We start from the raw sequence: 13,565 nt of genomic DNA on the forward strand, positions 1-13,565 counted from the left end.
ATTGTAAAAATAATGATAATAAAAATAATAATATTTCTACTCTATTTCATAATAATAATGATAATAATGAGATTAAAAGTAAAAGTATTGAAAATTTAAAAGAATATGAGATTAATAAGAAAAATTATAGTGCAAATAAAATGATGAGTGAAAATAACAATAATAATAGTAGCAACAATGATAGTATTATAAATATTAGTAATGATAATAAAAAGAATAATAATAATAATAATAATGATAATAATATTTTACCATCATTTATTGAAAGTATTAAAGATGGTATTATTAATATTAAAATTGAAGGAACATATGAGCAAGCTAAAAATTTAATAAAAACAATTAAAAAAGGTGGCAATACAAATTTAAATCGAAATAATAAAAATTATAATAATGGACCGGATTATAATGATGACAGTATATTGAATAATAATAGTAATAGTAACAGTAGTAAAAAATGGGAAATTGAATCAATTCCAGAACCATTTGATTGGAGTTTTGTACAAGAATGGCGTACAAGGTTAAAAATTAAGTAAAAAAAAAAATATTTTTTTTTCTATGTTTTCGAAATTTTAAACAAAATTTTTACATAGCGTATTAATCAGCGGAAAAACTAATATTGTGTTGAAATAAATAAATGCCATCTAGAAAGCACTTCCATTAAATATAAATTTAACTCTTGGAAAATAATTAATGCGTGAATTTTCTAATTTCAATTTTATCATTGATATAATCTCTTTAATATAATCTACATCTTTAATATAATCAATACATCTTTAATATAAATTCTTAAATCTCTAAGAGCACATGGATCTTATCATTTTGCTCTTATAGATTTAAGAATTCATCATTATGTTTATTAAAGCCCACCTTATTCAATAAAGTATTCTAATTGATTAGAATTGAAAAATTTCGTACTATTCTTCTTCCAATTATATTGTTTAAATTCGGTAATAAATTTTAAATTAACTCTAAATTGTAACTCCTTTATTAATTTAAAGTAATTTATAATTCTAAATTAATCTTTTAATTCTAATCTAACCCTATTATTAAGTCCTATTATTATACATATTATGTCGAATTTTAAATAGCATAAAGAGCAATTCAAAAACCATAAATTTTTAAAACTTATTGGATTAACTTTATTAAATTTTATATAGCAGCCTCATTGGATTGGAGAAAATGTAAATTATTGGGATTCTGCTATAAATAATTAAATAAAACAGAAGCATTTCTTATACCCGGCTACATATATTATATAAGGGACATATTCAATTTGTATTCAACAATATTCGACAATTTCTAAATATCTTCTCTCTAAATTAAATTCTAAGTCGATCTAACTATGTACGTTCATCTATCTCTTATTAAAGCGTTCAGTTGAGAACGAAAACAGCTAGTGACTTCAAAACTCATGTCGCATTAAAATAGATGAAATACGTTATTTACAAGGTCACAAGTTCTGAAAAAGAGGTTTTAGTCCTAAAAAGAGGTTTAAGTCCTGAAAATTGGGTTGGAAAAAAATCTAAAATGTCTCAAAAAACTTTACAGTTTTTATGCGATAACTATTTTAAATATAAATGCCATGCCCTTCCAAGTCTCGGAAAATTTCCCGAAAAAAGTCTTTCAAGAAATTCATAATATTTCTAATGGTTAAATTCATTAATTCACAATTACTGAGTGTAAAAATTTCAAAGCTTTGAGTTAAAATAAAAGTTTTATTTAAAAATTAGCAACTTAGTTTGTTTCTTTAAAAATTAGCAACTATGAATGTTGAAAAAATTTCGAAAATTTTTATAAGTCATATAAAGCAAAATATCGACTAATCGCTGTGAGAAGTAATTTATATGAAGACAACTCAAATACAACAAATGTATTACACTATTTTTTTAATTACCATGTACCCTCAGACAAAAAATCAGAATTCTGTTTCTATATGGCGTTTTACATCTTATCTCGCTTGAAACCCAAATTTATCATAAAAATTAAAAGAAAATAAACATACTTAGTGATTACAGCTTTTTTTAAAGTCATTCTTTGCCAAATCTCAAAATTAAAAAGGAAAATAATATATGTAGGTAATTTGCTCTTGGAACGAAAGGGTTAAGAAAAAAAATTTTAGTTTCACGACTTTAATTTTCTATATTATATTCTGATGAGTCAGTGTGAACCATAAAATATTAACTTAAAATTCTAAAATTATATTCTAGATTAAATTATTTATTTTAAGTACTTATGTACAATGTACAGCATATGTATTATGTGTATAAAATTTCAATTATGTAAGGCTTTAGAATGCATTCTTTACAATACTAATGTCGAAATCTAATAAATTATTTAGCTTGAAAGCAGAAACAGCACCACATTTATGTTAAAATAAATTGATTAAAATAATTTTCTGGAAATAGTATTTGAAGTTTTACAAGATTATTCTGACCTTTTATATACGTAATTGGGATTTACCGTGAAAAAAAGAGTACAAAGGGTGAACCCATTTAAATTTTAAATTTTATTGTGTTGCTCAATTTCATATGTTAGCCAGTTTTGTTAACATTATGAACGTTATATTCCCTAGCACTTTTCCCTTTCTCAGAAAATATATTAAAAATAATTGTATTTGGCAAAAAAAATCTAGTCTTTAATTTTTGATCCTAAATTTTCTACAAGGGTCATAATTAATAAAAAATATAATTAGTGGCATATGAAATTATTCCTCCAAAAATGAAAGTGTTTGTATAGCAATTTAAAAGTAAATTCCGTTATTATTTTATTTTTAATTCAAGAATAAAAATTTCAGTGAAAATATTTTATTACCTTCTATAATTGCATACATTTAGGAGGAGAATAATAAATCAAAAAAAAAACGAACGCAACGGACAAATTAATAAGGGCAAGCTGGAAGGTTTTATATTGATCTCATAGTTTTAGTTCTTGAAAATTTGCTCCTTGTATCGAAAAACCTTTTAAAGACTGAATTCTATTTTAAGTTATAGTTAAATGTTTAATTGATTTCAGTCAAATAAAAAAATTATTGTTGTTGATGCAACAGGTTTAGGATTTTTTTAATGTAGTGTTTTTTTTTTCATTTTTCGTAGACCATCTGGAAATAATTTTAGAACGTCAGCGGATATATCATCCTCACCTTACAATTCACATCAGAATCCTTCAAATGAACTAAATTTATCTAGTAATACAGCAAATAATGGATCTGGAGGAGGATTTCCAGCAATAACTAATAATAACAATAATAATCAACAATTACCAATAAATTTAGCTAATGGAATAGGAATACCATCGGGCCGTATACAAAGTCCTGCTACAGCTACTCCAGCGCCGAGAATATCCAAAGAAGTTGCCTTAAAACCAGCTCAAACCGTAACTGGAAATATGAATTTGAATTGTTCATCACCAGCAATAAATTTAACTTCATCTAACTGTCACCATGGAAATATTGGTGTAGAAAATCATCATAACAGTTATCAAATGAATCGTAGATCAGCAATTTTATGCTCAACATCAGATCGTGATTTTGATTTACATCAAAATAAATTATTAAATGGTTCGCAAAGTTTAGATAATGATTTGCATCATGTTTCATCATCAAAACCTTTACCACATCGATCAATAGCTGGGCCAACACGATTAACAGTTCAAAGTATTCCAGTTAAATCACAGCCACCAATGATAAGTTCCAGTTTATCACAACAAAATAGCAAATCAATAAATCATCATTCTTCAAATCAAGCAATTGATAGTATTAAATCAAATGGAGAAACAACCAAAAATATGAATTTAGGAACCCGTACACATCATCATGATTTTCGTGCTTTGCAACGAGTTCATGAATGCCACAGTTCCTCAGACGAAAATCGTTCTTCTGGTCATGCAAGTATGTCAGATACCGGCGGTCATGGTTCATCATCCCCAAGTGGTGGTGGTGTACTAGGACCATTACCGGAAGATCGTTTAGTTGGTAATCGGTCAACTAGATCACGTGGCAGCACTAATCATTCAAGATCAAGACATCGTGCAACACCAGCTAAAGTCCCATGGGGTGGCGGTGGATTAGAAGATATCAAGTTAGCTATACAACAGTTAACAATGCGTTCTCAAACAAGCACTAGTACATATAGCAGTCTAAGTGCTGGAAGTGAGAGTTCTGAACCAGCAAGACGATTAGGAAGATTTTCGTCATTAGAAACTGTCAATACGAATGTTACGAGTGCGGATGAATTTGTGTGGGTTGATTCACATAATCGATTAGTTGAATTACAGAATCCTCCGTGGAGTCAACATTGCTTAACGAGAGTTATAAAAATAGGAAGATGCAGGGAAAACTCCGAAAAAATTTCCGTCGAAGCGATTCCTCGCTTAGGATACCTTCTGCAACGTGCGTTGGTTCGTATTGCTAGAGAAATTCAGAGGCTCTCGTCATGCTTAGGATTGTGTTCAAAGCACGAAGTTGCAAGCGCTTTCAAAATTGTTTTATGCCCTGCGCTGGCAGATAGTTGCACGAAAGCATGTCTTAGAGCTGCTGCTATGTTTGCCGTTACAGGTGATAGTGCTTTAAAGCAAAGTAAATCGTCTAGAGCAGGACTACAATTACCTGTTGGCCGTTTTCATAGGTGGATGGCCGATGCTAGACTAGGTAAATTTATTCATGAATATGCTGCTGTATATCTTTGTGCTGGTTTAGAAAATTTGTTGGAAGAAATCCTCCTGCAATGTCTTGCCAGTGAATCGTCTTCTAATTTAACTGCATCTGCTCTTGAACATGCCATTGCAAGTTCTGGCGATTTATGGGGACTGCTACAGCCATATGCACATTTAAACGCAGGTCGAATTGCATCCGGTGCTTTAAAAATGCCACGGTGGGCAAGTCAATCATCAATTGGTTCAGGTTCGCAAAGCCTAAACACCAACGCCAATTTGGAGCCGTGTCTATTGACAACTTGTGTTGGAAATGTTATTGAATTGAAAGACTTAGTTACAAGAGCACAACAAAAGTTCCAGCATACAGCGCTTTCGAACGCAGCGACGTCAACTTTGTTCTATTTTATGCGATGCTCTCAATTAGAACATAGCGATATAGGAAGTACAAGTGCTAGCAATACAAGTATACAAGAGCTATGCTATGAACGTGCATATATCGTTTTGCCTCCACTTGTAGAATGGTTAAGAGTAGCTTCAGCCCATGCGGAATATAGAAATGGTATTTTGATTGATCGTGACGATATAATGCAGGCTGCTCGATTACTGCTACCTGGTGTGGACTGTCCTGCAAGACCAATAGCTCACGATGAGGAATTACCGTCTAAGAAAACAATTCTCGCACACAATACTACCAGCATGAATGCAAATCCAAGTGATGATACGTCTGAACTTGGAAAAAGGGCGACATTAGCTTTAGCATTTAGAATGATGTTAACAGGAAGAGCTGAACTATTGGCCCAAGCTGGAAATTTATTACCTCCAACTACAAGGTATGATACACTTAATCATGCCGGTATGTCTGCTCTTATGATTGCTTGTGTACGAAACGATGAAGTTGCCATACAAGCTTTACTAGATGCAGGAGCAGATCCAAATATTGAAGTTCCATCAGTCTCATTTGCTGGATGTCCTGCTATTCATCCGGAGACGCAGCATTGGACTGCAGTTACATTCGCTGCCTGTAAAGGAAATTATAATGCTGTTCGATTATTGTTAGAGCGTGGAGCTAAAGTAGAGGGCGGAGCACGATTAAGCGAAGATAAATGCACTTTGACACCATTGCAGGTTGCCAGTGGATCAGGTTGCGCTGATGTAGTTGCATTATTGCTATCACATGGAGCACATGCATTTTTAACTACACAACAAAAAGATTCAATGTGTTTTGCGGGGTCTGCTCAACGGGGTTGCTATTCATCTATTTCAGTTGCAGCAGCTCATGGTCAGAGAACTTGTCTTAGAAAATTATTATCACATCCTTTATCTCCTGGCACAAGAGAAGTATTATCTTTAGAGGAGATGTTGGCAGAAGGAGACAACAGTTCAAGGCAGGCGCAAGAAAGGCAAAATGAAGTACCACCTTCATTGAATAAAACTCAAGTCAAAAGTTTACAAGAAGCCATGTACCACAGTGCCGAAAACAATCATTTAGGCAAGAAATAAAATGTTTCAAATAAAATTCTTAAATATTTATTAATTATTTTTAATTTTTTTAGATATTACCATTGAGTTGAGAGCTTTAGGTGTACCATGGACATTACATTGTTGGATGCACGCATTAGCTGCTGCACATGAGCTTCGATTAGATAATGTTATTGATCAATTATTACAAGATTTTATTCAAGTTTGCCCAGATGATTACAGTTCTCAATTTGTTTCAGAATGCCTGCCTCTTTTATTCAATATTTTCAGATACAGTAAAAATGAAGGTACAACACTATTACTGGCAGATATATTTGCAACATGTTTCGGATGGGAGGCAATAAAGCCTATTAAAGAAAATGTTGTACAGCCAGTAAATGGGTCACGTATCGATCCAAAGTTTGTAAATAACCCAGAATTGAGTGATGTCACATTTAGGTTTGTGCATAATTTTTTTCTTTTTTTAAATTAGAAATTAAACGAAGTCATTATCCCCTAAATATTTTTTTAATCACAATGCTACGACCTTAATTTTTTGATAAAATCAAGGTCAACATATTTGTAAATTGAAAATTTAAAATAGTAACAATAAAGTTTGCAGTGATAAATTTTAAACATTTTTATTACAGAGTTGAAGGGAAAATATTTTATGGACATAAAATTGTTCTTGTTACTGCGTCACCACGCTTTCAAAGTATGTTAAGTTCTAAATTAAGTGAAAGCAATACCCCAACGGTTCAGATTAACGATATTCGATACAACATTTTCCAATTGGTCATGCAATATTTATATAGCGGTGATTGCAATAACTTAGAAATAACAAACGATGACGTTCTTGAATTAATGGCAGCATCAAGTTTCTTTCAGTTAGAAGGACTTTTGAGATTTACGGAGGCGAGATGTTCTGAAATGATTGATATTGATAATGTTGTTGCAATGTATATTCATGCAAAAGTACAAAATTATAAATATTTATACCTTGCTTTGTAAAATTTTGTAATTTTATAAATAATTTTTTAGGTCTACAATGCTCCAAAATTAATGGAATATTGTCAAGGATTTTTATTGCAAAATATGGTGGCGCTATTAACCTATGATGATTCAGTAAAACGTCTATTGTTTGCAAAACGAATTCCAAATCATGATGTTTTAAGCGGTTTATTGTTAACACTACAATCAAGAATTAAAAATCGCAAATCAACTCCAACGTTTTTAAATAGCCCAATTACTGCAGGTGTAACAGGCTCTAAAATTCAACCAAATAATGTTGGAATTAGGAAATAGAAAATTTTTAAAGAATATTTTAAAAAATAAAAATGAATACTATTTTCTCGTATATTATTTATATATTAAATTTTTAGATCATTGTTTCATATGAAGATATTTGAGCATATCAAATTATAAACCTATATACACATACATATTTACATTAATAAGAGAAGTTATTTTTTCTGTATTTCATAAATCTTATGAGTTAATTATTTTTTTTTATATCATTGTTATTTAAGTTATTTTTTTTTACTGTAAATGTATAAAAAGAAGTTATTTTTATAAAAATTTTTAATATTTGCAATAAAATAAATCTTAATTTTATAACTTCTAATTTCGATTTCTATTAATACGTACTTAATTATGCAACTTCTAGCGAATTTTTACATTTCAAATAGCACTCTTTCAATTTAGAACAAAATACATCAACTTCATCTTTTTTCATACCTAAAGCTGCTGCAGCAGTTATATATGGAATTTTAGGATTATTTGAAGTATAATGGCTATTCCAATTATCAAATTTATAATTATCAATTGTTTTTGAATCTGTGCATGAAATAACCCTAGCACCAGTAATACCACGTTTAAATAACATTGAACCTAATTTTGTGACATCATTTATATTCAATGAAGACAAAGTCATACCGATAGATATTGGATTAACACTTTTAATTATAGTTTCATTTAATGATTCAGCTAAAATTTTTAAATTTTCATTAAGATAAATAAAATTATTTTTTCTTTCTGCCAATAGCTCTTTAAAACCTGACTCTCCCAACGATAAAATTGTTAAAAGAACATCTAATGTTTGAGACGAAGATGCTCGTCCAACGTATGTTTTTGCAACATTTTTAACTTGCTCTTCTCTAAAGCCAGCTATGATTGAGCCACCAACTGGTACCAAAAAATTTTTGTCCGTACTTTGAACAAATAAATCAATTCTACCATTTTTTTGAGCTTCTTCAATTATATGACAAATTTTACTACATTGTAAACCATATGCGTTATTGACTATATGGAATATTTCATTCCCTTTGGCTAACATAGCCAGTTTTTCCAAATTATCAGTATTCCTAGGAGCAAAACAACTCGTTGTCGAATATATACATAGAATATTATCCGGTCCTAATACATTAATTTGATTCTCAAATTCTTTTACATTTGTATGTAACTCACTTGAAGCATCTAATTGTTGCTCAATTATAATTGGAATAAAACCACTGGTGGTGATTGTTTTGAAAGCGGATTTCTGATCTATACGCGACCAAAGAATATATTTTGCATCGGGCTTCTGTTTTCTAAGAGTAAGAAAACATAAACTTAATGCCATTCCAGTAGCAACGGGTACTATAAAACAAGAAGCTGTACTTTTTACTCCGGCAATATTTTTTATATAATCTAAGACTAATGAATTAGTTAATGTTGATAATAAAGATGAACCAGCAGCTTTGGGTTGTGATTCTAATAAATCACCAGAACGTCCAATACCATGACTAAAATTTAAGTGTCGCCGGGCAACTAATTTACATGCAATTCTACCTTCCCTTTCACCAATGCCACAGGTCACAGGAAAATTATTGCTATCTAAAGATGAAATATAGTTAATAAATTCTTCTATTTCATCATCCTTCCATCCATTTTTGGGAATTTTTTTTTTTTCAAGAATTATTCGAAATTTTTTCAAAACATTTTTCTTAGCATCTAAAGAAATAGTTAAATAATTATTCGGTACAAAATTTGATGCAAATTCTTGAAATATTTGATCCATTGAAAACACATATGTTATAAAAATATTAAATCGTTATATGAAGCATAGAAATATTAATTAATACAATTCCTTATTGATAATCTGAAATTTTAACTTCTTGAAATCTGCAAACAATTATTTACAGCAAAAGAAACAAAGTAAATAATAATGTAAAATGTCAGAGATCACCTGTGTTGTCTAATTTCCTACTGCCTACAGTTCACAATTTTTATAATTCACAATAAACATTGAAAATCATTTGCTGTTTCATACGGTACGTAAAAATTTATTCTGAATGAGTAATAAAACACAATAAAATTTGGCTGAGAGATTGTGTTCCAATCTACTATTTTGTTAACTCCTTGAACGGTATAAAAAAAAAACCTTCTCCATCAGAGCACGCGCTTTATTAAAGAATTAACGCCTATACTTCGAAATTGCTAATTTAAACCAAAAAAAAACAATCTACATCCATTTTCTTGTAGTTTTGTTTTTCTATTTTTTGCTTAGAAATTTTACTTGACCTACAGCATCAACTATTTCTTTTTTCTTCAAATTGTGTACGATAAAATAAATTATGTATGAAAAAATCATAATATAATTTTTTCGTTTGTCAAATTTTGTACAATTCGGTTGTCAGAATTTAAAAAATTTAAATTATTTGGTTAAATTTTTTTTTAAATTGTACATTTAAACCGCATTTAAAGCTTTTCCAGCATCGTTAAGAATACAAAAGTACAAAGCCACAATATAATATTATACTTTGACGTTGCCAAAAAATAACTCGCTACTTTTAATCAAGTTATTAAAAAACTAGGCTCGAGATTTATTCATTTCTAATAAATGAGTTACAACATGAGTAGAGAAACAAATTTGTACTCGTAATCACCAACAACAGCTTGTCATTTGTTTATTTCACCAATTCAATCAAAATGATAACGTATTCAAAATTCACAAAATATAAAGTTATACGCAAAGTAAAACATGTACTTTTGTACATCGCACAATTCTGATGAAATATTCATAAAAATGTAAACAAATTAGTGACCGTTTTAAAACTTTACATCATTATTATTTAGCATTTAATTTTGCCAATTTACATCAATTATGACTGCGCCTTTATAATTCATGACAATCTTCAGTTTTATAGTGTGGCATTGTCACACAGATTTCTTATCGCTCGGCAAAAGTACCTTTTAAAAGTCAAATTTGAAAACAAAAAAAAGACAACAAAAAAATAGTTGAAACTTATATCGTTAACAATTAAAAAATTTTTTTACATTTTAATTTATTTAAACTGATTAGAAATTTATAGTATGAAAAAATGAAAGATGTGAAGTAAGTTGTTAGGATGATAGTCCCAAATATTTATAATATGATAACGATTAACCTGTTATGACCTACAAAAAATGTGGAAATGGTTCTTGGGGTGGGAATTAAAATTTTTGTAAACAATCAAATTTTGTTTGTGTTTTTAAGAGCTTTAATTGTGAATTTAAGCGATAAGCAAACATAGAAACTAGAATTTTTAGTTAAGATTAATTACTGTGTAGAATTACAAGGTTGATCGAGAGTATCAAATTTATTAGCATACATTTTCCTTGAAGTCATGAATTTAAGGTTATATTTTTATAAATTCCATATTTTTACGTAAGTTTATTTTTTATACGATATTTTTGATATCATTTCAGAGAAGGGATTGTTTTAGGAGTTTGCAATGCATTACTTGATATTTCAGCCAATGTCGATGAGCAATTTCTGAAAAAATATAATTTGGAACGAGATAATGCAATATTAGCTGAACCTCAGCACATGCCAATATACGATGATCTAATAACACATTTTAATCCAGATTATATTGCTGGTGGCTCAGTACAAAATTCGTTGCGTGTAGCCCAGTGGATTTTAGAAAAACCAAATATTACAGTTTATTTTGGATGTGTAGGTGATGATAAGTATGCAAAAATTTTAGAAGAAAGAGCTAAAGCAGATGGTGTTAATGTACAATATCAACATACATCTGAAGCACCAACTGGAACATGTGCTGTTTTAGTTACTAATACACATCGTTCACTATGTGCAAATTTAGCAGCAGCTATCCATTTTTCCATTGATCATATACAAAAACCAGAAAATAAAAAATTAATTGATAATGCTGAGTATTATTATATATCTGTAAGTATTAATTTTTTTTTGCCTATACATTATATATATAAGAAATTCTAATAAACAACAACATACTGAAATTTGTATTTTAAAAATTTGAGCAATGAAACCCAATGTGTTTTTGTATACGCTTTAATTAAAATAAATTGTTTTAATAAATCAAACCAATTAAAAACAATTTACATACATACATACATTTTTTATTTAAAACTTTTTCTTAAATTGATTATTATATGAAAATATGTATTAATTTTACTATAGGGCTTTTTTGTAGCTGTGAGTGTACCTACTATAATTGAAATAGCAAAAACCGCTCTCGAACACAATCGTTTATTCATAATGAATTTAAGTGCACCATACATCCCGTTAGCTTTCAAAGATGCTTTAGAGGAATGTTTACCTTATGTAGACATTATATTTGGAAATGAAGGGGTAAATTACAAATATTACTTAATATTAATTATTCTAAAAATTTATTTAAAATAAATTATTTTTTAGGAAGCCGAAGCATTTGCGCAAGCACAAAATTGGGATACTAAAGATTTAAGAGAAATCGGTAAAAAAATGTTACAACTACCGAAAGCTAATAAGAAGCGATCAAGAGTTGTGATTTTAACTCAAGGAAAAGATCCAGTTCTTTTAATTGAAAAAGATAAAATTTCCGAATTTAATGTCCCACTTTTAGAACATGACAAAATGGTTGATACAAATGGAGCTGGTGATGCATTTGTTGGTGGTTTTATAGGGCAATTGGTACAGGGAAAATCATTTGATGTATGTATTCGTTGTGGAATATGGGCAGCACGTCAAATTATTCAACGCAGTGGTTGTACATTTGAAGGAAAAGCTGATTTTAAAGAATAAAATATTTGTTAATTATTAGAAAAAGAAAAATAATGTACTTCCCAAACAAAAACATTCAAAAAATTTCTTAATATTTGATTAATAATTTATTAAAGCAATATTTTGGTTGTTAATATAACCATCTAGATTAAACAAAAACTATTTTTTTTTTTATTTAATATTCAATAATAAAAAAAATTATTAATTTTAAATTTGAAATTTTGCTACTAACCACTTTTGTAAAAAATAGTTGGTTTAACAATATTCTAAATGGTTTTGTACTTATTTGAATATCAAAAAAAAAAAAATATTGTTATATTGTAATTTAAATTTCACTAAACAGCTTTAATTGTTAGAAAATTGTATTTTTTTAAATAAAAATATAATGGGAATCGCGCACATTATATTATTTCAAATCAATAGGTTTCCAAAAATGATTCGGAATTAAAATTTTTTCTTTGTAAAATGATGATTGTTATAATGTTAACAAAAACTGCTGTTTTTTTTGTAAAGATGCTAATTAGAGTAATTAAAAAATTATATAAATTATATTTCCAATTAAAAAAGTTTCTTACTAAGTACATGTATACAAACCTACACATATATTTTGTATAAAATATAAGCAAATTGATTTGAACTAAATAAAGCCTTTAAAAAATAAATTATGATTTTCTTATTCTTATTATTAAATAAGTGAATAAATATTATGTAGGGTTAAAGATTGATAAACCATTAAATAAAATTTTATAAAAATTTACAAAAAAGCAAGAAAAAACTTTGGTTTGATAGCAATAATTTGATAAGTCATGAAATTTAATAATTTGGTTGTATCTTCGGTAATATTCTAATTTTAGCTTAAAATATAAAAGAATAATTACTCTTTTTTCAATATAATTTAAAAATGGTTTTTTTATTTAATGGAATTTTAATATTGTTAATAGTTTAAATTCTTTGCTACAAATTTAATGCATTAGATTCTATGGAATGGTTGATGTTATGAATAATATTTGTTATTTATTATTGAATGGAAGACAAGAATATTGAATAGGAATACAGAATAAGTAAAACTGATTACTGCCATTATTTCTATTGGAATATTTCATTTTTTTTTTATTTATTTGTAATAATAATTTTATTATAAGTTTATAACATTTCACGGGATAAAATTGTGTTTTTGAGAAGACCACCATGATGATTATAATTTGGTTTAAGACATGTAATAGAATTATGTACGTGTTATAGGTTACGATTTATTAGATTGCGGCCCTTTCAATATTAATATTCGAAAAAAATAAATAAAAATGTAAATTTTGAAAAGCTTTCAAAATCACAGTTCATCTGTTATTTTAAAATGTTATACATATTTATCTACTAATTCCAACTAGATTCTACCGTTAATGATTTTGTGATT

At 28.5% G+C, this 13,565-nt stretch overlaps 3 protein-coding genes across 4 annotated transcripts in view; 2 read left to right on the top strand and 1 right to left on the bottom strand.

The window, feature by feature from the left end:
* Positions 1-7,445, top strand: part of LOC129609133 (ankyrin repeat and BTB/POZ domain-containing protein 2) — a 31,313-nt gene extending 23,868 nt beyond the window's left edge. The window contains exons 2-5 of the mRNA XM_055521024.1: positions 3,093-6,139; positions 6,204-6,567; positions 6,759-7,083; positions 7,150-7,445. Coding sequence (XP_055376999.1) covers positions 3,093-6,139; positions 6,204-6,567; positions 6,759-7,083; positions 7,150-7,413 — 4,000 coding nt within the window. The 3' untranslated portion in view covers positions 7,414-7,445. The remainder of the gene's footprint in view (positions 1-3,092; positions 6,140-6,203; positions 6,568-6,758; positions 7,084-7,149) is intronic.
* A 308-nt stretch (positions 7,446-7,753) lies between these two features.
* LOC129609135 (O-phosphoseryl-tRNA(Sec) selenium transferase) lies at positions 7,754-9,196 on the bottom strand. The gene has a single exon (XM_055521025.1). It carries the CDS (start codon positions 9,164-9,166, stop codon positions 7,760-7,762), a length of 1,407 nt encoding a protein of 468 aa, XP_055377000.1. The 5' UTR covers positions 9,167-9,196; the 3' UTR covers positions 7,754-7,759.
* A 1,161-nt stretch (positions 9,197-10,357) lies between these two features.
* On the top strand, positions 10,358-12,750 carry LOC129609100 (uncharacterized). 2 transcript variants are annotated; one of them, XM_055520970.1, is made up of 4 exons: positions 10,358-10,483; positions 10,837-11,320; positions 11,573-11,743; positions 11,810-12,749. In XM_055520970.1, the coding sequence occupies exons 1-4, from the start codon at positions 10,470-10,472 to the stop codon at positions 12,173-12,175; spliced, it is 1,035 nt and encodes a 344-aa protein (XP_055376945.1). In that variant the 5' UTR covers positions 10,358-10,469; the 3' UTR covers positions 12,176-12,749. The 2 variants fall into 2 exon arrangements, with proteins under 2 accessions (XP_055376945.1, XP_055376946.1); XM_055520971.1 differs by lacking the exon at positions 10,358-10,483 and adding an exon at positions 10,530-10,765 and having other exon boundaries at positions 11,810-12,750.
* The last annotated feature ends 815 nt before the right edge of the window (positions 12,751-13,565 follow it).

Source organism: Condylostylus longicornis, unplaced genomic scaffold, assembly GCF_029603195.1.
Source record: "Condylostylus longicornis isolate FDR11 unplaced genomic scaffold, ASM2960319v2 ptg000038l, whole genome shotgun sequence".
Lineage (NCBI taxonomy): Eukaryota > Metazoa > Arthropoda > Insecta > Diptera > Dolichopodidae > Condylostylus > Condylostylus longicornis.

What these genes read in the sequence shown, in the direction of transcription:
- LOC129609135 (XM_055521025.1), bottom strand. Translation starts at nt 9,166, where the DNA reads ATGGATCAAATATTTCAAGAATTTGCATCAAATTTTGTACCGAATAAT.
- LOC129609100 (XM_055520970.1), top strand. An exon ending in CTGAGTATTATTATATATCT is followed by an intron (nt 11,321 to 11,572) that starts GTAAGTATTAAT and finishes ATTTTACTATAG; the next exon opens with GGCTTTTTTGTAGCTGTGAG. An exon ending in TTATATTTGGAAATGAAGGG is followed by an intron (nt 11,744 to 11,809) that starts GTAAATTACAAA and finishes ATTATTTTTTAG; the next exon opens with GAAGCCGAAGCATTTGCGCA.